This window comes from Bombina bombina, chromosome 4 (assembly GCF_027579735.1).
Source record: "Bombina bombina isolate aBomBom1 chromosome 4, aBomBom1.pri, whole genome shotgun sequence".
Taxonomy (NCBI): Eukaryota; Metazoa; Chordata; class Amphibia; order Anura; family Bombinatoridae; genus Bombina; species Bombina bombina.
In genome coordinates this window covers 968,908,986-968,935,938 of record NC_069502.1, presented here as the reverse complement: position 1 = coordinate 968,935,938, position 26,953 = coordinate 968,908,986, and the positions used below count along the sequence as shown (strand labels likewise).

At 35.9% G+C, this 26,953-nt stretch overlaps 1 protein-coding gene across 1 annotated transcript in view; it reads right to left on the bottom strand.

The window, feature by feature from the left end:
- SLC24A3 (solute carrier family 24 member 3) overlaps positions 1-23,599 on the bottom strand; it is a 905,365-nt gene extending 881,766 nt beyond the window's left edge. The window contains exon 1 of the mRNA XM_053712005.1: positions 22,936-23,599. Coding sequence (XP_053567980.1) covers positions 22,936-23,146 — 211 coding nt within the window. The 5' untranslated portion in view covers positions 23,147-23,599. The remainder of the gene's footprint in view (positions 1-22,935) is intronic.
- Between the last annotated feature and the right edge of the window lie 3,354 nt (positions 23,600-26,953).

The window sequence follows — 26,953 nt, the reverse complement described above, 5'->3', positions numbered from 1 at the left end:
GCCCTGAAGAATTTGTTAGCCTTTCTTCAGAATGTTAACGCACATCTATACGAGTGTTTGAATCACTTAAGTGAATCTACTATTCATTTGCAAATCTCTCAGTTATAATAGTTGTGGGTTTACATGTGTGTGACACTTTTCTAAGTATCAGAGGAGGGACTGTGGAAGTCTATATTGAAATATTATTTGTAAGAATGATTAACTAATAGATATATCACTTATACTGTTTTCCACTTATATATGTAACCTTTGTTCTCATATCCTTACTTCCTCATTCTGTGTGTCCTGGGTCTGACTTGGCGTACGTTCTAGTTGTAAATTATAAATGTCCAAGTAAGGGTTTTCTGTCAGACAGACATCCTGTCAAATGACGGGTGATGTGAGGGTTGTGAATATGTGACATCTGAGATTTGAACGTTTTTTGTCACGTACGTTTATGAGGTAATATATTTTAAAACCATATATTTCTTTTCTGTTAATGCCTAAGAAATGACGTGTAGAGTATTCTTGTTATGGTATACAAGACCTGGATTGTCAAGTGATTGTTAGTTATATATATATATATATATCTTTCTAAATAGAATACCTTTGGATTAATTTGTGAATAAATTATGCTGCATTATTTTCATAATGGGGTTACACCCTTTATTGGTGAATTACACAACACAGCTTTTCCGTCAATTTACTTTTTCTTAAAAGTGCGATTTCCCCCTACTTAAAGTCAGGGATGTATTCTGTAGAATTCAGAACTTTGACCCTTCAACATTCTACACTGTGATTGCTTGATCATTGCAGGAGTCAATTTATACATGTCCCTAAAAAAAAGTAGATGCTTTTAAAATAATTTAAAACATTTATTTTGTGGTTTTGCAATAGGTGTGTTTATTGCTGGCTTATACTATGCATGCATTTTAAAAAATACTTTAATGTTCCTTTATTCTGTGAGGAAGCTGATCTGACAGATCAACAGATTTTCAAAATGTGTTTATTGAATCCATCATAAACAATGTTGAATATTAAAATGACACAATCAGCATTATTTCTTTTAGGCTTAAAAGCAGGCATGCATAATAATCTAGGTTATGTATATGAATCAGAAACATCCAAAAAGGTCATATCAACTGATAAACCTGTGAACTGTATGGATCTCTGAATAATCTTTCATACATTTAGCCATAATTATATCCAATACAATTAAATTAGTGATGAATTTGGTGCCTAAAAAAATATTTTGGTCTAAACTAAAGTTCACATCTATGAAGTATGTCATTGCTCTTTCATTATTATTTTTTTCCCCATTTCATCATTTTTGGCCATTTCTATTATAATTAATGTCCAAACTATGTATTTCCACTGCCCACACATATGGAAGCCTATTTAACAAAGGTCTGTCGGACCTGATCCGACAGTGCAGATCAGGTCCGACAGACCTTGCTGAATGCGGAGAGCAATACGCTCTCCGTATTCAGCACTGCATCGGCAGCTCTTGTGAGCCGCTGGTGCCATGCGCCCCCTGCAGATTTGCGGCCAATCGGGGTGTCAATCAACCCAATCGTACTCAGAGCAGGCAGACAGGTTACGGAGCAGCTGTCTTTGACCGCTGCTTCATAAATGGTGTTTCTGGCAAGCCACACGGGGCTTCAAGCTCCGTATGGAGCTTGATAGATATGCCCCATGGATTGATGTCACACACCTCCTAACATTTGTAGCTGGATATTAAAGACTCAGGAGGTTGAGGGGGGGGGGGCCCATCGCCATTTTGTGTGTGGGACCATGTTGAGGTGATTAGTGACGGGATTGTGGCCATGTATAAGCAGTTTGTGTCTGGTTGATCGGGGGGGGGGGGGGCTAAGGAGAATTCTGCAAATAGGGACATATGGCTGTCTCAGAAGGACAGAGCTCAGAATTAGGGACTCTCAATTGGGAGGTCTACATCACATGCTCACTCTCTAAGCACTTTGACAGAAATGCCAGTGTGCAGCCTAATAAGAAATATGGAGCAAGGGTCATAATTAGAAGGCAAGAGCTTATCTAAGGTGCTTGTGTAGCAATCTGGTCAGCTGTGCACATGTATCCACTACCAAACATAAAAATCGCTCCTGATTGGATAGCAGAGAGTAAGAAATAAAAGACCATTACGGATGGTACATTTCAAATTTTTTAACTTCCGTGTAAATAGGATATTAAACACTTCACATTTTCTGCAAAGAAGGCCAAATTATTTAAATGCCGAGCAAATATTGGGGTTTATTATGTCCCTTTAACACCATGGATACAAAAGCTAAAAGTTATAGAAAGACGTGTTTTCATTGAGTCTTTTTAAGTGCTTTAAAAAAAAAAAAAAAAGGTTAAAGATGAATTTTGACAATAAAACAGACACCAAATTATTTACCTAAAAATATCCTTCTGCGCTAAAGCATTTTACTTATGTGTAAACATGACACTCCTGTAAAAGTAGATTATCCATTCTAGACATCCTGGGAGCACATCAAAAAAGGTGAATAACATAAGTAAGTCACAACATCATGCCCCAATTTTTTTGCTTATGTAAAAACATAATATATTACAGAAAATTACCCAGATATCCTTGAAAGAAGCAAAACTGTGTCAAAGATATTTCTGCCCCTCAAATCCCATTGGTTGGGAGCTCTTTCTGTGAGAAGTTTACGGTAAACTTCTAAAATCTTCTCTCGACTACACAGGATAACTTTTTTTTTAAAATTTAAAGAAACTTTTTTTTTTTTTTTTTTTTTTTTAAATGTCAAGAATAAAAAGTTTAATTGTGCATATATAGCATTGATCCATAAGTAATTGATTAAAAGGGATATTCATTTTATGACACAAAGTGCATACAATTTGAAACAATTTTCCAATTTACTTCTATTATCTTTGCTCTCTTTGTTAAACATCAGGAGCAGCATTGAGCAATGCCCTTCGGGAGATAACTGAACACATCTGGTGAGACACTGACAAGAGGCATATATATGCAGATACCTCCCAGTAGTGCATTGCTACTCCTGTGCCTACCTAGGTATGCTCTTTAACAAAGTATAACAGGTGAACAAAGTTAATTTGGAAATAGAAGTAAATTTTAAATTCTTTAAAACAGCATTTTCTATTTTATTCACAAAAAGTTTTATTTTGACTTAACTGTCCCTTTAAGTACTATAATTGCAGCCTTTGAAACTAAGCAGTATTGTAACCCAGAGAAGCATTATCTATGAGTAGCATATAAATAAAAAAAAAAAAAAAAAAAAACCCTTAAAAGATCCCTTTCATAACTACTGAACTGATTTACTTGACATTTTCAGGGTCTGGCAGTGTTAAAATTTCATTTCAAAATAAGACTCAATTTAATCTTAAAGGGATCGTTCAACTGTAAAAATAAAATATAAATTTAGGTAGAATTTTTTTTTATTTAAAATAATTTTTATTTCTTACTAATGCCACTTTTAACCTGAAGCAAGTAAGTATTTTTGACAGGCGTTCTGATAGGGGGGGGTCACTCTCGGCTCCCTCTGAAGTCAAAGGCTGAAGTTAAATAATTAAAATTTTGTTCAGTTCACTTTGAATCTGTTAAAGGGATAGAAAGGCCAAACTTGAAACATGCATGGGTGCCTTTCAATTTTAAATAGAAGTAATTTTGGCCTCAATTTCCTTTTTCAAAAAAAACCTTCTAGTAAAAGTTACTGTTTTTCAGCAGCATGTGCACATATGGTTTAAGGGTCTGTGCACCAGTATTTAAGAGTTATAAAACACAAAAAAATGATTTTCTGAGTCAGACAGAGCATACCATGTTAAAAAAAAATATGTGTCTGATTTACTTCTATGATCAAATATGTTGCGTTCCCATGGTATTCTGTGTTGAAGACATAGGCATCTGGAGCACAACATAGCAGTAAATATTGCTGCCATCGAGTGCTCTTGCAAATGGATAACATTCTTGCAAAACTGCTGCCATATAGTTCTCTAGAAATGGGGCAGCTTATAAGTATACGTCCCTGCTTTTTAACCAAAGATACCAAAAGAACAAAGACAATTTGATAATAGTCAATTAGAAAATCTGAATCATGAAAGAAAGAAAAAAAATTGGATTTCATATTCTTTTAACCTCAGAGATTGCAGGCGGTGGTGTGTATTGTGTCTCTAAAGGCTTAAAGGACCATTCAACACAGTAGCTTTGCATAATCAACAAATGCAAGATAACAAGACAATGCAATAGCACTTAGTCTAAACTTCAAATGAGTGGTAGATTTTTTTTCTGACAATTTTAAAAGTTATGTCTATTTCCACTCCCCCTGTGCCATGTGACAGCCATCAGATAATCACAAATGCATACACGTACCATGTGACAGCAATCAGCCATTCACAAATGCATACACGCTTATTCTTGCACATGCTCAGTAGGAGCTGGTGACTCAAAAAGTTTAAATATAAAAAGACTGTGCATATTTAGTTAATTGAAGTAAATTGGAAAGTTGTTTAAAATGGCATGCTCTATCTGAATAATGAAAGTTTAATTTTGATTGAGTGTCCCTTTAATTGGTGTCATACAGAGACAGCCGACTCTTTGAGAAGGTGTGGTATTTGTATACTGGTCCATGGGCCCTCACAGCATATCTATGCTGCTGAAAAACAGCAATAACTTTTACTAGAAACAGTTTTGCTAATGGAAGTATATTGCAAAAACGCTTATATTTAAAATTGAAATGCACATTTCAACTTTAACAACTTTTTGGATAACCAAATACTGATGTTACTCTGCAAAAAAGAAATTCTCCTACCTTAAAGGGACATAATACTCATATGCTAAATCACTTGAAACTGATGCAGTATAACTGTAAAAAGCTAACAGGAAAATATCACCTGAGCATCTCTATGTAAAAAAGGAAGATATTTTACCTCACAATTTCCTCAGCTCAGCAGAGTAAGTTCTGTGTAAAAAGTTATACTCAGCTGCAGCCCAGCTGCAGGTAAAAAAAAAAATTTAAAAAAAAAATGAAGAAATGAACAGCAGTCAATCAGCATCAGCAGTGCTGAGGTCATGAACTCTTTTACAGTGATCTCATGAGATTTCACTTAACTCTCATGAGATTTCATAGCAAACTTCCTTTAAACTGAATAGGGAAATAAGATGAGGGTGCACGTAAGCTCGCCCCTTCAGCTGTCTCGGGACAGACATACTAATATGCTGCTTAGAAATCCTTTACAATGGGATGTGGCTACTGAGAAACTTATGAGGTAAAATATCTTTCTTTTTTACATAGAGATGTTCAGGTGATATTTTCTAGTCAGATTTTTGCAGCTATACTGCATCACTTTCAAGTGTTTTAACATTTGGGTATTATGGCCCTTTAACTAGGTGTAAAGGAAACAAATGCCCTTTATAACCAGTGTGATAAGTATTAATCAATTTTAAAGCAAATAAAACACAAAACATATTAAATAAAATCATAAAAATGTTTACAAATAATATGAATTCTAATAATTGTTATATAAGTACCTATAAATAAAAATAGGTAAAAACAGATGTAAATTAAATTATTACATTTGTTTTTAATTATATGTGTGTTTCTGTTGTTACCGAGATAGGTAACCTATCCAAAACAAGTATTTTATATGAGTGCATTATCTTTACTAAGCAACATGCTCTGTGGCGCTAGTTTTCTACTGAAACATAACATTTTTAATAGACATTATTTACGACGTGCAACAATGTTACATATATTGATTGGGCTGCATTTAGAGAACTAGTGCTGCTCCACTATAAGGCAGTGGCGTAGCGTGGGTTGTCAGTGCCCAGGGCAAGGCAAGTATTGCGCCCCCCCCCCCCAACCCCATTTTAGATATGCTGCTTCTTCTTACATTTGGGACAAACCAAGCAAAGACCCAAGCCTGGTAGTTCACATAAAGCAAGGGACACTGTTTCCTCTACCACAAAATGCTCCCTTAACCATCTTTACTGGATAACTAACAGTTATTGCTGATGATACCCATATCCCCAAAATATGTCCCTTGTCATAAGCAGCTGCTAATCAGTAGCGCCTTATAAACAAAGCCATGAAAATAATATATTGGCAATACAAGAGGCAGTGGGTGAAGCCTGCAAGCATTATGTGCTATCCCCTTGTGATCAAACCCTGTCTGCAGCTCTCCAGAGCTGGGCAAATATATACAATATTACATTTTAAGATTTATTCTCATTTTACACATGGGGGAAAGCCCCCCTTAACCCCCATCTGGTGGTGACATGTCCTGATCTGTAAAACTTCATGGTACAAATACTGCAGACCACAGGGTGCACCCAGGCCCACATTGCAGCAACCCATATTGTATATGTGGTGCAATAGGTTTTTGGTAAGTCGTTAAAAAGAGGAAAAGGGGACACACAGGTTGGCAGCTGTTACATAAGGTTGTCCCTGCTGGGCAGACTGTCTTTTGGGTGCCAATGACATATAAAAGTGGGGTATATATTCTACCTTAATAAATATAACAATTGTAAGTAATCAATATAAAAGGGGCATGGGACAGACAACCCAGCATTACATACATATATGGGGGGAGGGTGTATGGTATTTAGGGGGGTGCTGTTAAATTTATTTACTAACACAAATTATAGTTATTTTTTTTTTTACTTTAAATGCAGTAAGGGTGGGTTTAATGTAAATAAAAAAGGCAATGAGCACCCAAACCCTAAAAATCGGTAAAAGTCCACACCTCAGTAGTCCAGCAAGAAATAGATTCAAGATGGTGAATTCATAGGACTTCTTTGATAGGAGACAAACACAGTGAAATGCCTGGTGAGCAGCACAATCCTGGTGCCAGACAGCACACAAATCCCTAAGACAGCAAACAAATCCCTAAATCTACTTCTGCCCTAGGAAGATCATGGAGTGGAAAAATCAAATACAGGAAACAAGGTCTCATTTTTGTCAACTGTCACAAATATACTTTTTTTGTGCAAGGACAAGATGGCGTAAGTTGTAATCAGAATCCGGTCAAACATGAAAGTATGGTCTCTGATCACCCCACCATTCCACTAACTAGGTAACTGGGGTTAACAGAAAGGCAGAGCCCAGCCATGCTGCCACCAGTGCCACGGGTTTGAAAGAGATTTATTGCACTTTTTAAGGCTTCCTCCCCCCCACCTCTGCTTAGAAATCCTTAAAAAGTGCCCCAGGCAATGCATGTCATTCTGGCTCTGGGTCCTTTGTTGGAAGGGAACTTACTTGTCGGGTAATAATAGAACCGTAATTAAGCTGCATTTTGTGTGTTGCTAGTATCAGGCAAAAACAGGGCTATAAGTAAGTCTGGTCCTGACACCTTACCTTAGTCGTGGCATCACCACATTCCTGACGGGTCGCAGAACAGAGCTGGGGGCCTGTCAGAATTTTTAGCCTCCCTTCTTCCCTTTGCTAAGTTGAGGCTGGAAGCGCCCCTCAGAATTATGCGCCTGGGGCAACCGCCCCTGTTGCCCCCCCCCCCACGCTACGCCACAGCTATAAGGATACAGTCAGTGGGCCAATCAGGACAAATATAAGTACCTATGCTCTGCTCCAATCTAGGTTAAAAATGGATTGTTCTGGATTTCCGACTTTGGTTGTGTGGAACAACTGCTTTGTGAGCACTTGCGGTGCAGACTTGTTCATAGGACTGCTGCTTTTTAAGCTCTCTGCCATCTAAAACTCATTTATTCTGGTAACTGAGGTTGTGCAAAAGTATTGGGCAGTGCGGCACAAGGAAATCCTTGTGCAAGGATAACTACAGGCAGTGTAGGAACAGCATCTGCTGCATACTTGCATCAAAGATGGGCTTACAGGTTCTTTTGTTGGGAACCTTGTCCATCAGATAGTAAATCAGGTCCAGAGGGCCCAGTCCTCTAAAGCTCATTGCTTTGGTGATATTATCTATGACATCTCATCAGTTCCACGGGGTCCCTTTAAGGGATACTAAAGCCAAATGTTCTCTTTCATGATACAGATAGAGCATGCAATTTTAAGCAATGTTCTAATTTACTCCTATTATAAAGTTTTCTTTGTTTAAAAAGCAGGAATGTAAAGCTTAGGAGTCAGCCCATTTTTGGTTCAAAACTGGGTTATTCTTGCTTATTGGTGGCTAAATGTAACCACCAATAAGCATGCACTATCCAGGGTGCTGAACCTAAAATGGGCCAGCTCCTAATCCACACAAATCTGCTTTTTAAATAAAGATAGCAAGAGAATAAAGGACATTGATAATAGGAGTAAATTAGAACGTTGCTTAAAATTGCATGCTGAATCATGAAAAAAAATAATTGTGTATTTGTATCCCTTTAAAGAATTTTACAAATGCAAAATTTTAGCTTGAGTGCCGTTTATCTCAATAGAGAGAGATGAATACATTGCAATATCGGGTATAAAAAAAAAAAAAAAAAAATCCCAAGGTTTTTTTTTGTGATTTCTCTCCATGCTCAAGAGGCCCATAGTGAGAAAAAGGAAACAAACTTATATTTATATTTTTTTATTTATTATTTCAACAGTAGATGGTCTCTTTAAATTACTACCATGTACCCATAAATATTTAAACACATATATAAATGTTGTGAATCTCTGAAAGTGCAGTTAAAGGCATATTTTGTGGCTTTCACACTACATAAAATATAAACAAATAATTGCCCCATACACTTTTATCTAAAATAATACAGAATGCAAAGATTTTAATTCAGAGACTCTACAATTTGCCATAAATCATGTGACCAAAAGAAGTTACATTTGTCATACATCTCAATCTGTTACACAAAGGAACAAAGCTGTGGAAATGAATTTTACCTATGGTCTATTTATGAAAGTTTGAATTGGTTACTGATTTGAATGCACTGAAAGCAGAATACAATATTTGTTTTGTACTGTAAGAAATCTGACCATATCACAGATCAGGGCTTAGTAAATTAAAAGCACACTATATATATATATATATATATATATATATATCCTTGCCTTTCTCCTAAAAAAATGCATGACTGGCTCCTCAACATTCTCACAAGCTCTTAATGAAGATCTAAACATGCCAAACCATGAACTACACTAGGCAAGTGCATCTGCATATAGCAATGCAATACGTATACAGAAAAAAACACACCAGGTTTTGAATCTCAGGAAGTCAGTAAAACACAACTGCTCATAAAAAAAAATAGATTAGAGCTGCTTTCGGTCAGTTTAAATCCTGAAACAAGTGTCAGGAGATTTGGGCGGTAGGTCTGAATAACATCTCTGATAAATCAGTGGTTATAAGCATTGGTCCAATTAAAGGAACATTAAACCCAAATATTTTCTTTTATGCAAGTAAATAGCACTATTAAAAAAACACAACATGTTAAAATACTCTGCTTGTCGCTATTCAACAATTTTTTAAAAAGATAGATAATCCCTTTATTTACCATTACCCAGTTTTGCATAACCAACACTGTTATAAAAATATACTTTTTACCTCTGTAATTACCTTGTATCTAAGCCTCTGCAGACTTCCTCCTTATCTCAGATATTTTGACAGACTTGCATTTCAGCCAATTAGTGCTGACTCTCTAATAATTTCACGTGCATGAGCACAATGTTATCTATATGAAATACATGCACTAATGCCCTCTAGCTGTGGAAAACTGTCAAATGCATTCAGATTAGAGGCAGCCTTCAAGGGATTAAAAATTAGCATATGACTTTACCTAGGTTTAGCTTTCAACTAAAAAGAGTACAATGCAAAATTTAATGATAAAAGTAAATAAGAAAGTTGTTTAAAATTACATGCCCTATCTGAATCAATAAAGTTTATTGGGGGGGGGGAGTTCTGGGTGGCGGCCATGACTAGTCGCAAGACCGTTTGCTCCAACAGCTAGCAGAATAAATATGCCTTAAATTTGCTACTACCTATCCCAACGTGGAAAGATCTATGCTGCATGTTAAACAGATGAAGATGCTCTTCTGATACATTACATACCACTATACCCAGGTCTGGTGGTAGCATAACAGGTTATGGCCTTCTCTCTACCCCCCGGCAGAGTTCCCTAGTGTCTGTCATTACTGTGCAGTACTATCCAGTACACCACCGCAGGGACTTCTACTTAACATTATTCGCACAAAGATGGGCCCTTCAACTGAATATATATTGGAGGCTGTAAAATATCTTCTACCAACTTACCTGGGCAACTATGGCTACCCTGCTACAATCTCGGACACCTCACTTCTTGTTGCCTATGAGGAGACACCGGCTATCCTTTCTACTTGTATTCAGAATATCTAGTCCAGCTTTACGATTCCTCATGACCAAGTTGCACAAAAGTTGGAGACCAGGCATTGCACAGAAGCTACGGTACAGCCTTTTATTTTCAGACTGCATGCTGAGGCCCACAAACCCTACCACGCAGCTCTTCCTACAGACGACATCAAGCCGACTGTGCATGGAGTAAACGGTCATGACCACAGAGGTCCCTTGATACTCTCCAACCCATTCGCTCGAGATTCCCTGGATTCATGGCCTCAAGAGAACTTGGACACCAAGTGCTTAATCTTTAATGACTTTGCAGCAACTTTGATGTCTAATTATCTACCACAGTCCACCTTATTGGAGAGGTTTGGCTCCAGAGACTCTGTAATGTACACTGGCTTGAGATTACAGTATTTGGGCTCCTTCCTGACACAAACAAAACTTAAATCTATGATAACTATGGGCTCCCATTCTTTTTGTGATAACTTGAACTCAGATGCACTGATTATAACAAAAGAAGGCATAGGGCTAAACATTTATTTTTCCTATAGCATCCCTGTTTGTGATGCTGGTAAACGCTCCTAAAAGTTTTATTATACCATTTCTACACACTTACCATGTGTTTATTTGTGCCGCTTGCATTTAAATTTATTGTTGTAATTGAATATACTCACAAGGGGGGGGGGGGGGGATTAGCTAAGAAGAACTATTGTGTCACATGGGGTGGTATGTGTTTATTTTATATTGGTGTTCTATACATCAGTACTCTCTTCACAACATAATACAGTATACAGCAGCAAAAGCTACATCAATTGTTCCCAGGTACTTGCTGTGGAGTAGTGCCTGACCTGCTGTCGGCGGCCGAGATGGCGGGTTCGGCCATGGCTTCAATAGAAAACCAATGCGAATAATAATTACTCTTAACTTTTAAGTACCTAGTCTTAGACAACAATGGGATTTAATATACATCAGACTGTCCCCCATATTGTAAGGTAGTTTACCCTACCACGTAAAATTATACCAGTAACCCGTTACTACCTGTTTTGAGTGCTGTGCTAGATTTTTATACTTTAACTTGCATCCTTCCCAACCTCACCAAAACTACAGTCTACCATCTAGTTAGACAGACAGAAATAGAGAATTTGGCAAATATGCATAGTACACACCAATGAACTCTAAGCGGAATATCCATCTGTAAGGAATACAGCTTGACATTCAATCAACATAACCCCTTGCAGAGTAGGTGACAGTCATTTTATATTCGGTGCCGTCTTTGATGTCTACTGTTGATTAACCAGACACCTAATTATATTCCACTCCAGAGCATGCTCTCTACCTCTCCTAACGGGCATAAAACACCTGACTGCTGATATGTGAAGTACCTTTTCTTGTGTGTAGAGCTGACCCTACTTTTCAGATGGATTATCTTTAGCCCTACAGAAGCTCTTTCAAAAGAGCAGACTCAAACACTAATCCTGCTCTTTTGGTATGATCATTTTACAGTTACTAGAGTTGTTTATAGATGTTAAAAATGAGGTTTACTCAAATCAGGACCCAAAAAGTGATCCCTGAATCTTAATTGCCTTCTTTTAATTTTATTGTTATAGGTAAAGTGGGGTACAGTCAAGAGCAACCTCCTTATACTATCTGGAAGGCCACAAAACAGGCTTCACAAGGCATAAGACATTTAGATTTTCTTTTTGTTGTACTCTTACCTACACAAGTTTGTAAACGACCAACATATGTGAATATACCTAACAATTCTTTTGTGTACCACTATGTAACTTGCCTGCTATATCTTTGACTGTAAACCTCAATAATAAAAAAAAAAAAAAAAAAAAAAAAAAAAAAAAAATTATTTTGGACTTTAGTATCCCTTTAAAAAGTAGTACAAAATATAGAATGTAATAGTTTTTATATATTATATTCTTCTCTATGTTTGCACAACATTTAATATATTGGATTAAATAAAAGTTATATTTCAAGACCACGAGTTAAGCGAGTCTAGGTCTTTTGGATCATTTTGTACTATCTTTTGGACAAGACTAACATACAAGGCTCCCCGTAGTTCTATTCTCTGCAGCATTTTTAAATATGGTTGTGTCTTGGTTTATTAATGGCTGGCACGCTCCGATATTTGGATCCACACTATTTAACAGAAATTGGGACTCCCTCCAGTAAGAGATTCTGTCAACCCAGACTCAGGAGTTAACGTTCTCGTATAAATTCTTCAAGAGGATTGATCTATATAATCGAGGGGTAGCGAGTCAATTGTACTTTAAAGCAGTGCTTGACAAATCTGTTTAAAAAATAGGACAGTAAAGTCAAAATTAAACTTGGAAAGTTGATAATAGGAGTAAATTAGAAAGGTGCTTAAAATTGCATGAATCATGAAAGAAATCATTTGGGTTTAGTATCCCTTTAATGAAACTTTTAAAATATACTCTGCAGGAACTGTTTTACTATAAAAAAAAAAAAAAAAAACCATGTAGAAAGTTACATCACATGAGGGATTTCTTAAGATTTTTCTGATTTGCAAACTCTTCATCTAAACTCCTGAGTGTAAACAAGAGAATGAATTTGAGAGGATACTTTATTGTACGTTTGTAGCCTTCGGTAAACACAGAATTCTGTTTCTCATCACTGCCCTGTAAGATCAAAAAGATTTATTAAGTGTTGTAGCATCACTAAGCAGAAGTGGTGTGCTACCTCATATTATCCGAGATACATAAAATCAACGTGATAGACAGAAATGAAAGACTGTTCCTCACAATGATGCAATGGCTATAAACCAAAAGATGGGCAGCATGCCTAATAATGCTTGTTATAGATTTAAACAGCTTCTATAATTGTGTGCTTTGTTCTGTCATGCTTTCTCACTGAGTGAGTCTAACCTGAGAACTGTCACTTCAAACAGAACATTGTGGAAAAGATAAACAATCATTTCTAGGCAAACAGTTTTGAGAAAGGAGATGTCATTTATTTGAGAACTCAAAACACAGACTACATTACAGAAGCAAAAGGTATCTGGCTTTTGTTTAAAGACAAATATCTATAAGTAGAAATGTAAATGTATGTATATTGTGTGTTTATCTAATCTATATATATGTACATGGATACACATAAACACATACACACACGGTACTTAGGGAGTATCAAGAACATTTCATACAGTCAAAATGTTTATATTTAAAATTCTGTTAAGAGGTCATAGTGCAAAAATGACATCATCTAATTAGTGTCATGATCAAAATCTAGCCAGCCCATAAATTTAGGTGCCATAAACTTTTGGCCATATATATCTGTTAGAGGAAGAACCATACAACAGTTTTTCAAATATTCATACTTATTATTATTTCTTAGCTTATTATTGAGCTTAGATATTTAATACTTTGTCCAATAAACACTGGGTCGTGAACTACAGCTGCTGATTAAATCACTAGCCGTGTCCAATCGAGACCAGAAGTTCTCTGTCTCCTGAGAATACTTTAACAGTGTTTAACCACTTTACTGGGTGTTTGACCACTTTGAGTGGGTTAAACACATGGACTTGCAGGGTCACTAATGCTAAAATGACAAGATCTAACTCAGGACTCGATAAACCCAGGTGCCAGGGAGCCACTGGCTTGTTAAAAATAGGGCCTAGCACTCTGGTTTAGAGTCCCCAGGACACCCAAAAGTGCCCCCCACTTTTCCTTTGCCGGCTGACACAAGCTGCACCAAAAATTGAGCTTGATGAGGCTGAATCCTTTCTAGGCCTTGTAGATGTAAAATACAAAATCTATTTTTATTGGGTTATTATGAAATGTAATGTGTGTGTAATTAATAATTTACACACATATACATACAGATAGATATAAATAAACATATAAACACACATATATAGAAAAGTACACAGTATATTTCCAGAACATAAGAAAATGTGTCTGCGTTATATGTACAACGCTGAGAAGACTCGGGTATAGCAACTTTTTTTTCCATGACGCACTGAATCACGACTGCCTGTGTTTAGATATATATTGGACCAAGACCTGGGGATACAAATTTGTTTGAAATGTAGGAACCAATGAAAGAGCCAAACAAAATATTTCTTATACCAAAAGATGTATGTATGTATAGAAGAGGATATTTAAAAATCAGGAGCAAAAATACATCAAACTAATATTTATTTTTTAAACTAGATAATGTGACCAATTCTACTCAAAGTACCCATTCACAATGCCTTCAACATTCTTAGAAACGCTTATATTTATACCACATCAAATGTGTTCACATCCTCATTGCGAGTGGATTACAGAGAATCATTCTGTTTATGGTTATTCTTGCAGTTTAGAAAATGGCTTTTAATTTGCATACAACAGCTGTGCAGAGAAATAAAAAGAAGGCGGGCGCCCCCTAACGTATCACATTAACATCTATAGATATGGTATAAGCAGGTAGATCATGATAAAGGCAGGTAACGCTGCCGAAACTAGTAGGTTTGTTCACTACTAGTGTTGGAATACATAGAGTTTTTTTGAGCAGGACTGTGTATAATACATTTGTGATCATACGAGTGATCTGAGTTGGCATAATTCCCGTTGTGGCGCTCATTATAATTACCCCGTATTACACACCCTTGAGTTTTCCCATCATCCAAATTGTTTTTAAGGAGACAGTCAAGTCCCCCAAAAAAACTAACATGATTTAAATAGGAACTGTAATTTTAAACAACTTTCCAATTTACTTTTATCACCAATTTTGCTTTGTTCTCTTTGTATTCTTAGTTGAAAGCTAAACCTAGGAGGTTCATATGCTAATTTCTTAGACCTTGAAGACTGCCTCTAATCTGAATGCATTTTGACCACTAGAGGGCATTAGTTCATGTGTTTCATATAGATAACATTGAGCTCATGCATGTGAAGTTACCCTGGAGTGAGCACTGATTGGCTAAAATGCAAGTCTGTCAAAAGAACTTAAATAAGGGGGCAGTCTGCAGAGGCTTAGATACAAGGTAATTACAGAGGTAAAAAGTGTATTTCTATAACAGTGTTGGTAATGCAAAGCTGGGGAATGGGTAATAAAGGGATTATCTTTCTTTTAAAAGAACAAAAATTCTGGTGTTGACTGTCCCTTTAAGTGAGCAGGGCGGGCTATCTACTACAATATATATTAATTAGCCTTTGAGGCGCTCACTTCAATATAGGCTTTTGCAAGTTCTACATCTACTTTGTTGCAAGTCTGCAACATCACGCCCCTCATCATCAAACCTGCACTAGACCAATTGGTCTAGTGCAGGTCACGTGACCAGAAACAGTAAAAACGGATTAGTAAGAAGTCGGAGCCGCAATCTAGCAGACACGCTAGAATAAGGTACTATATCTGGACACAATATACCACTACTTTAGATCCATCATATACGGAATCTCTGTTACGGAATTACCACCACGCAACAGCAATATCTGGAAGGACACCAGCTTATTTTGTGTGCCGATTCAGCACTTTAAAGGATCACACACCAGCTTTTACACTGTACAGAATGTGATATACGTCTGTTTTTTTAGCATTGGAGAACGGCTTGTATGCAGTTTGTATCAGTGATTCCCCCCCCCTTTTATTTACCATTGTATACCGTAACTTATTTTAGCACTTTTATTGTATTTGTATTTGATGCCGGCATCTTATGTTTAGATTATATATATTAAATGTATTTTTAAATAGTACTATGTCTCTTGATCTTTAGTTTGAATCACACACATTTTTACTCCTGTTTAGACAGTCAGCTCTTTTGTGGAGCACTATTCCCCATCTTGTTGTTGTTTTAGTACCTTTCACATTTTGAGGGATTTTTAAGGAATAGCTAGCACTATCACTTTAAGAGAACTCACACCACCCCCTTTTCTGTATAAACAGGCAGGCTAAGACCTCTCAGTTTTTCAGAACAGTCCCAAATATTGCTTGGTCCTTCAACAAGTGGTTTCATAAAATACAAAAACATATTTTCTATTAAAGACCAAAGAAGGTCTAAAACATTGTTAGAAATATGATCTGTTAATAACAGTATTACAATTTACTGAAACATGTTTCTCTACTTTAAAAAGGGACATGAAAACAATTTTTTTTCTTTCATGGTTGAGATAGAGTATAGAACTTTCCAATTTACGTCTAATCTCAAATTTGCTTAATTCTCTAGCTATCCTTGGCTGAAGGAGCAGCAATGCACTACTGGACGCAAGCTGAACACATTGGGTGACTTTACTTTAACCACATCTGGCCATTTCCTCAGACTCTACTAGGGTTGAGCAAGTCATTTTTTAATGTTTTAGGGAGATCCTGGGCTCCACAAGGGAATCGTTCAAGGGCCACAATTGCTGTTTTGGGCACAAACACTGATCTATATTTTTGATATTTTTCAATGACATTCTTCAAATTGTACAGTAAATTAGTAGAAAATAGTATAGTACAGTAAATAAAGGTCAACGTAGAATACTAAAAAACATGTGGCTGCAAAATATCATTAGGGCCTACTACATGACACCATACTTTACCTGCATAAAGTAAAGTGGTAAAATGCAAAAGTATTTAAGAAACTTCCTATAGCAAGCATGTTATATAAAAAAAACTGATAACTGTGGAAATCCAGATGAAATTATATTATTATATAGCAAGAACTGTGGAAATGTAGTCTATGCAGCCACTATGTCTGTCAGCCAGGGGGTTAAGGGTGAATTACTCATAACAGGCCTGAAGTAATTCTAGGACACCATCTTTAAAAGCGACATTGTCACCTTTCTATATTTGTATATTACGAGGTAACCTTGGCAACGGATTATACACTTGGCATTTTCCATGGCAACTTGTATTACGTTCCTTCCTGAGTTTAAGCCTATAGATGCATTGCTTGTTGGACTACAGTTGAATGTGCAAGTGTCAGGCAGAGACCAATACCTAGCAACAGAGTTAAGAGGGTGTACAACACTAGTTATGATCATATAAGACTTTATGGTTGCTTTGGTGTAAATAAGGTTTACAATTTAAAGGAACATAAAACCCCAAAATAATTATTTCATGATATTTAGGTAGAACATACAATTTTAAACAACTTTCCAGTTTACTTCTATCATCAAATTTGTTTCATTCTCTTTGTATCATTTGTTGAAAGAGCAGCAATGAACTACTGGATTATAACTGAACACATGGGGGAGCCAATAACACTCAATATATCTATGCAGCCACCAATCAGCAGCTAGAACCTAGGTTCTTTGATGCTCCTGAGCTTACGTAGATAAACCTTTCAGCAAAGAACAAGAGAAGGAAGCAAAATAAATAATAGGCTAAACTGGAAAGTTGTTTGAAATTGTATGCTCTGTATAAATCATAAATATCTAACATGACTTTACTGTCCCTTTTAATTATCTCATGTAAGCTAAAAATTATGCAATTTCTCTATACAATTTATATTTAAAGGAATAAGAACGATTGTTTTTATATACTGTACACCATGAAAAGATTCTTGACTATGCTTATCTTATCTACCCTGTTGTGGCTAATAAGATGTAAATAAGCTCCTGCACATATTAATCAATCACTGTGTAAAGTGTTTTAAGGTCTAAATTTTAATTATAGAGATCAAAAATAAAGAAAGAAAGCATAATTATTTTTATTTTACATAAGTATCATTTTTATTTTACTACGCAATAAAAAAAAAAAAAGTGTACACAGTGTTTCAATTACTGAATGTCAATTGCCGATTAGAGCATTACAGAATACTTGTGTAACCTAAAGTGACCTTTATGTTACATATGTTTTATGGTATATCTTCATTATGAATGGATGTTTTGAGTGCATCTGCATTACACTAACTGGAATCCATGACAAGCCCATGTGATAGTGCAGAGACGCCCAATCAACCTGTTACTACTCAAGCTACTATCAAGTAGACATTACTGTTCTCTTCTTAACAAGACTCTGAGGAGATATTAACTTGAAATAATATTCAACATTTTTCTATCATACATATAAAAGAGCAGGCTGTGTGTGTCACAGGATTGTAAGTAATTATCTAACGGCCTTGTTTCCACAGTATCTTGTATTGTTTGTTGTTATTTGTAACGGATTGTTCTTAGCAGGAGAGATGGATAAAGAAAAAAAAAAAAAACTTAATTTTAAACAGCATCCACTATTTTATTGAAACTAAACCTTTATCTTCAATAATAGAATTGTAAAAAAGAAATCTACATATTATTTTAAAATGTGTTGTGACCAGCACTCAAGTCTAATATTCTACTTCAATGTTTCTTATTGTAAATATCTCTACTTATGTAATTTGAAAGACCTAAATTTCTGTGCTGCTTTAAAGGGACAGTCTACACCAGAATTGTTATTGTTTTAAAAGATAGATAATCCCTTGTTTACCCATTCCCTAGTTTTGCATACCCAACACAGTTATATTTATATATTTTTTACCTCTGTGATTATCTTGTATCTAAGCCTCTGCAGACTGCCCCTTTATTTCAGTTCTTTTGACAGACTTGCAGTTTAGCCAATCAGTGATGGCTCCCAGATAACTTCACGTGCACGAGCACAGTGTTATCTATATGAAAAACATGAACTAACACCCTCTAGTGGGGAAAAACTGTTAAAATGCATTCTTAAGAGGCGGCCTTCAAGGTCTAAGAAATTAGCATATGAACCTCCTTGGTTAAGCTTTCAACTAAGAATACCAAGAGAACAAAGAAAAAATGGTGATAAAAGTAAATTGGAAAATTGTTTAAAATTACATGCCCTATCTGAATCATGAAAGTTTTTTTTGGACTAGACTGTCCCTTTAACTATTTGGTGTCTCCCTTACACCCATACAATAAATATTGACCAACAAGATACAATTTTATAAAGGAAGGAAAAACAGGTTGTATACATTAATTTAGATTAATAATTGTAACTGTATATCAATAAGAAAATGCTTAACAAGATATAATAAACCTTTGATTGTTAAAGTGATACTAAACCCAATTTTTTTTCCCATGATTTAGATAGAGCATGCAATTTTAAGCAACTTTCTAATTTACTCCTATTATCAATTTTGTCTTCGATCTCTTTTTCTATCTTTATTTGAAAAAGCAGAAAAAATGGGCAGGCTTTTATATTCCTGCTTTTTCAAATAAAGATAGCAAGACAACGAAGAAAATTTGATAATAGGAGTAAATTAGAAAATTGCATGCTCTATCATGAAAGAAAATAAAATGGTTTAGTATCCCTTTAAGTCAGGCTACGACCTTAAAATGATGCTTTAAGCACTGTTTTAAAGTTGTATGAGTCCTTGATAAAAAAAAATAATAAAACTGTGTTTGTATTTGTATATACATAAAAGCTGGGACTGCCCATCTGTTCAGTGTTCTCATATTGATATACAGTTACAATTATTAATGTAAAATAATTTTAACAGGCTTTTTTTTTCTTCCTGTGCACATATTATCCTAAAACTAATCTTTGCCCAGCTTGTATTTACATTTATATCCCTTTAAATGGATACAAAACCACACCAGTATTAAAATATTGTAAGCATTGTACTTTAGTAACAGATTTAAAATAAAGTTTGGGTGTTATACATTTCTATTCTGTGAAAGTGTAACTATAATGTACTAGCTAAAACGTTGTTCAGGCCTTAGGAAAGTTCAAAATATACAAATAAAGGGTCATGAAAATCCAAATTAAACTTTCATGATTCACATAGAACATGCGATTTTACTAGAATTTTCAATTTTCTTCTATTACTAAATTGATGCTTGTGATAGATACCTGCAAGCAATAAGGAGATATTGGAACATTTTTGATTAATGTCCTGTTTAACACATTGGCATTGCTTTCCAAGAGATTTTCTCACTTTGCAGATGTTTATGTGCATTAAAGGGACAGTCAACTCTAAAAATGTTATTGTTTAAAAAGATAGATAATCCCTTTATTACCAATTCCCCAGTTTTGCACAGCCAACATAGTTATATTAATATACTTTTAACCTATGTGATTACCTATTCTGACAGCCCCCTGATCACATGACTTTATTGATTATCTATTAACTTGCATTTTAGCCAATTAGTGCCGTGTTGTGCACAACTTCACGGGTGTTAGCACTAGGTTATCTATATGGCCCACATGAACTAGCAGTCTCCTGCTGTGAAAAGCAAATAAAAAAGCATATGATAAGAGGCCATCTGAAGTGGCGTAGAAAATGGCAGACATTTAGAGGTAAATGTTATAAAGTATATTAATAACAATGTTGGTCGTGCAAAGCTGGGAAATGGGTACTAAAGGCATTATCAATCTTTTTAAATAACAATGTTGGTGCTGACTGTCCCTTTAAGATTATCATGTGTTTCTATAACATTCAATCATGCAAGTAACACAGCTTTAGGAGAGTTTATACACTATGGGCAGACATTGCATTTGGATTTTTATATAAAAAGCACATATTTTTGTTGTTTCAATAGTATTTCTAAAAATGTGTTTATTGTCTTGCAACTGAAAACAAATACAGTGTGGTACCTTCTTTAGAGCACTAAATGTGTAACATTCATTGTTACAAAAGCAGCTGCCATATAGTGTTCCAGACACGTGCACACTACTCTACTTCAGTATGCTTTCATGGAAAGGATCTACATAACATAAGTAAGTTGGAAAGTTTTATATATTTGCATCCTCTATCTGAAAGCTTAATTTTGACTTAAATGTTCCCTCTAATAAACATTCAGTTTCCCATGCTTTCCTTCACAGATGTAGTGTTTGCCTTTCTGTGCCTGCCTATCATTCCCAAACACAAGGTTAAAATAATGTTTTTAAAAGAAATCCTAAACATTCTTCTGTAGGAGAAGGCAACAAAATTCTACTCTCGCCAGAAACCCAGCTGTTTCCTGCAAAATGCAGTGTCTACATTATATAGCACTGCTCACCTGTTCATAAGTCTTTATTCTAGTCACTCAGTGTCAATCTTATTACACCCACAGAATAGAGTGTCAACACGAATCACATCCATACAGGCATTGTGCTTGAAGCAGAGAGGAAAGTGTTCACAACTAGAAACACAATATAAGCAGATCTTGACACTACTACATCCAGACAGTTCAGTAAGGATGTCCCCATTATGTAAAGAATTGTATTTATATTGATCTACATATGAACTACTACTGATTTAAGCCTTCAGTCACTACTTCACCACTCTAAGATTATTATATCCCTGAATAAGATCATTGAAATGCACATTTCAGTTTAAAACAAAAATTATTTTTTTTGCATTGTACTTCAATTAGCAAAACTGCTCCTATTAAAGGTTACCACTGTTTCAGGGGCATATGCAGATATGGGGCACATGTTCAGTACAATGACATTCAAACACTGCACCATAGATCATGTATCATGTCAGCAATGACTTAATTTGAGCATTACAGTGTTTGAAAGCAGGTACCCTGGGCTCACACAACTTATATACATAAGCATATATACATATGCCCCTGAAACAGAAGATATTTTACCAGAATTATGTTTACTAATACAAGTATATGGCAAAAATACTATTTAGACTTATATTTTCCTTTAAATACTATTGACCATGTAGCTCTATACCAAGGCTTGATCATTATATGGTCATTTGCTCTTATCAGAGCTCTCCACATATATGGGCAATGTCAAAGCTAGTAGCTAGGTTAGCAGTAAAACAAAAGGGCAGTAGATTAATGCATCACATAGGGGTGAGTGAATGTGTACCATAGACAGCTGTCTATTATGTTTAATTACAAGTCCATTCTTGACAGATGCTGATTCACATTCAGGCTAGGAAAGGTTCAATCGCTTTTATTAGTTATCTGGTTAAACACATCTCTGAATAGGATGATATAAATAAATGTGCATTGTTGCAGAAGTAAAATAACCAGGGTACTGATTCTTAACTGCAACAGCAATTGTGCTAATTTTAAACTGCATTAGAAAGCAACGTCTAGATAAGCAAATACTATTCTGCTAAATGTGTGGTGTCATGACTAATGTTGCAGTGTAATCAGGAAAAAGAGAATGCAAACTCTCCTCCCCCTGTGTGAGTCTCATTAACAGTTTGAAGTCATGAACTTGGATACTCGCATCCAATAAATGCCTGGCAACCCCTCTCTAGAGATGAAAGAGTTAGTACAAGGGTATTAAAGCTACATGTATCAGGCAATATCACCAACGTTATTGATCTGCACAAGTAATGCCAAATCTCCTGAAAATGTCTGCAATAAACAACTTGATATCAATATAGCCTGAGGATCAATTTAAAATGCACCCCAGTCTAATTTCAGGGTAATATAAAATACATCAATTCAATACTTCCCTACAACATACAGTACTGTTATCTTCATTCATTCAATAGTTCTGATCTCAATGCAATAGGCACATTATGTGTATCATATGACAATGAAGAAAGGAGGGGGGGGTCTCATCTGACCCCGCAATTCTATGTTCAAGGGTAAAAAAAAAATCACGTGATGTACACACGCACAATTATTATTAGTAGAAAGCATATATTATTAACCCTTTGTTTAAGAGTAAATATCTATTCTTTAGTCATATATAGTCACAAAAATACAGCACCAGTACAATCTGTAACTTTAAGCTTACTTAATAAAAACATGTGGCCCCTCCAGTGTCTGAACAAAGTGAAGTTTTGCTTGTGCATTTAGTGGGTAAACTTACCCGATTTGTCAACCCAATGAGAGAGTAGTGAAACTAACAGCATGAGACACCCCATGAGGCACAACTGCCCCAGCAGCAGTTCCTTCCTTTTCCTGCGGGTCTTGCATGTCCAGTGCCTCCGCTTCAGCAGTACCCCTCTCCGGGGAGAGCACAGATGCTTCTTTCCCTGAGCCAGACCATCCATGGTCCCCTTGATCATTGCAACATCCATGCAACTCCACTTACTGACCGAAGCTCTGCTTCTACTATGCAGAAAATAAAATATGCTAATATATTCTCAAAAAATATATATATATAAAAATCAAAAGAAAAAGCACATGCGTTTGTGACTTCTCAAACTCCAGTCCGTTTAGCAATTCCCACAGCTGGCCCTTCTTTCCGTGTGTTTTTTTATTATTCCATATTAAATGTGGCTGAGCTGATCACACAGCAGAGTTTGGTTGTTTCTGACGCCCCTCAGCAGGATGTGCCATTGATGTAAGCAAAGGAGAAACAAACTAGCAGGAGCTGCAGCCCCAGCAAGAGAGAGAGGCTGTGCGCTTGCTGCTGATCATATGTAGCTGACGCTGGATTAATACAAAGTGCAGCTGTCTGATCAGAGAGCCCTAGAGACAGAGAGATGCACTCAGGGAAACACACACACAGATCACAACCAGGAAGCACAAGATCCTCACAGAGTTTACTAGAGAAACTTTATAAAAAGCAAAGAACCGCTTCTTATTCCGCAGACTTCTCTCTCCGCCCTTTTTCTCTTCCCCACCCCCTTACCAGGTTTATATATATATTTTTTTTCTCTGCTCCTATGAAGCTCTGTTAACACACAGGGATTGGACAATCTGGATTAGATCTGTGTTCTATACAGTATAACCCCATCTAGCTGGCTGGCATGTGATTACTCACTGCATACTGCAAATAGGTGAGCTACAAACATACTGCTCCAGATTTGCTTTTATTAAGGTGACCTTAGAGAAATAAATAAAGAAAAAATGTCTTGTCTTATGTGTTGCTATATATAACCCCAGTTCTATGGTTTCTTACATTTTTTTCTTTGCTCTGAAGCACCTTTCACGTTCTTTGAAAATCGTATATATACATCTTTATGTTATGTGCAAGCAATCCCCAGTGTCTTGATTAATGCAAAACAATTTTATAAATATTAATTATGCAAATAAGAGTGTGCATGTTGGGACTGCAATATTACACGAGTCTTGATAAATAGTGTTAGAAATTAAAGGGACATTAAACATATACAATGTTTAGTTATGCATAATGAAACAACTTTGCAATATACCTTTTATGATCATGAATAGTTTGGGATATTTTCAGTCTTTTAGCTCTAATGACATTTGACACCTGCAGTTGGGAGCTGTGACACGCCAGGTGGTCCTAATACTGGTGTGGAATCAATCACTTGACAGTCGGCCGTTCAGCAAAGAATACAATTAAACATTTTGGACCAGATTACGAGTGGAGCACTATTTAGTGCTTTCGCTAGAGCGCTAATTTCGCTAGAAGTAAACTTTTTGCGCGCGTCAGGTTGCGCTCATATTACGAGTTGAAAGTAAAGAGTTATCGTTCTCCTGATAACCCAACGCGCACAAATAGCTTACTTCTAGCACAATTAGAATATTGTACACGCGATAACCTATTCTCCTATAGAAGTCAAAGGAGAAAAAAGGTAGGGAAAAAACCTAACACCCTACTCGCACGTTAACCCGAATTCATGTTCTCATGGGGGCTTACCCAACATGAAGAGATTAATATTTCACATTCTAATGTTCGTCACATAAAATTATATGTTCTATTTAATAAAAAATACATATTTCTATATATATATCTGATGGGGTTTTGGTACAATATATATCTAGATACTGTATATATATATATATATATATATATATATATATGCAGATGGCCCTTGTTTTACAACGGTTCAATTTACACAGTTTCAGAATAACAACCTTTTTGTCCAGTCATGTGACTGCTATTGAAAAGCATTAAGAAGCAGTGCATTTATTAAAATAGCCAGTAGGTGGAGCTGTCCGCTTGTGTTGCAGCAAAGCCAAGCAAGCTGAAATTAAATAGTTTAACCAGACCTGAGCTATCGAGCAGATTTCAAAGGAACAAGATCTTCCTGTCTATAAATCAGTCCAGATTGGAATGCATAGAAAGAACTGTTTGCAGAAAAATGCAAGTGAAGTATGTGTTGTGTGATTATTTTATCAGGTTTATAATACTGTTTAGCAAATGTTTTTGTTCATTTAACTTAGTTTAATTATATATTCTGTGTTGTGTGATTATTTTATTAGGTTTATAATGATGTTTTGCATTTAAAGTCTTCATTTCAAAGCTTTAAAAATAACATATTAGGTGTTACTTATGCCAATTTTGAGAGAGGCCTGGAACCTATCTCTCTCACTTTCCATTGACTTACATTATAAACTGGGTTTCAATTTACAACGGTTTAGATTTACAACCATTCCTTCTGGAACCTAACCCTAGCGTAAACTGAGGGCTACCTGTGTATATATATATATATATATATATATATATATATAATTACATATGTATTTATATGTGTATATATATATATCTGTAAATACATAATATATATATCTGTAAATATATACAGTATATCACAAAAGTGAATACACCCCTCAAATTTTTGTAAATATTTTATTATATCTTTTCATGTGACAACACTGAAAAAATGACACTTAGCTACAATGTAAAGTAGTGAGTGTACAGCCTGTATAACAGTATACATTTGCAACAACTCAACTCACAGCCATTAATGTTTAAACCGTTGGCAACAAAAGTGAGTGGAAATTGGGCCTAATTAGCCATTTTCCCTCCTGTCATGTGACTCGTTAGTGTTACAAAGTCTAAGGTGTAATTGGGGTGCAGGTGTGTTACATTAGGTGTTATCGCTCTCACACTCTCTCATACTGGCCACTGGAAGTTCAACATGGCACCTCATGGCAAAGAACTCTCTAAAGATCTAAAAAAAAAAAAAATTGTTGCGCTACATAAAGATGGCCTAGGCTATAAGAAGATTGCCAAGACCCTGAAACTGAGCTGTAGCACGGTGGGTAAGACCATACAGCGGTTTCACAGGACATTTTCCACTCAGAACAGGCCTCGCCATGGTCGACCAAAGAAGTTGAGTGCACAAGCTCAGCGTCATATCCAGAGGTTGTCTTTTGGAAATAGACATATGATTGCTGCCAGCGTTGATGCAGAGGTTGAAGGGGTGGGGGGTCAGCTTTTCAGTGCTCACGTTAGAGATGTATAATATATCTCAATTTTAAAGCCCCTTGTCTGCCTTTTTTTCTAACACCTCAGACATCATATCTTTGAGAACTTATAACATTTGTGTGTACATTTTTTTCAATAATTTTTATTAGATAGTGTTGTTATGAGTGTAAACTGTACTTTGTAATGTATTTTTGATGTGTATTGTGAGACTTTTTTGTTTCACAAAACAGTTAAAGGGACAGTCTACACCTTAGTCATCTTAAATTCTTACCTTAGATTAAACTGCTAATAGTCTCCTGCACCTTTTCTAAATCATGCAGCAGGAATGGTAAAAAAATTATTTTAAAATTAATATTGTTTCTGGCCACCTTGAAATGGCTGCCAAGCTCCACCCAGTGATGACATCACAATCTGGGCTGCATCTTTAGGCACTCTGCTGAATAGCATTGACAGTCTGTTGAATCCAACTAGTGAGCCTTTTGTGATTGGAAGCCATATGCAGCCCTGATCGTGATGTCATCAGTGGGCAGAGTTTGGCAGCCATTTTAAAGTGGCCAGAAACAATATTAATTTAAAAAAAAACTTTGTTACCATTCCTGCTGCATGAAATAGAAAAGACGCAGCAGACTATTTGCAGTTAAATCTAATGTAATACTTTAAGATAACTAAGGTGTAGACTGTCCCTTTAACTACAGCTCTAAATATACGCTAACCCGACAAGCGTTGAAGTGATTGACTGTAAACTTTAAAGGGACAGTCT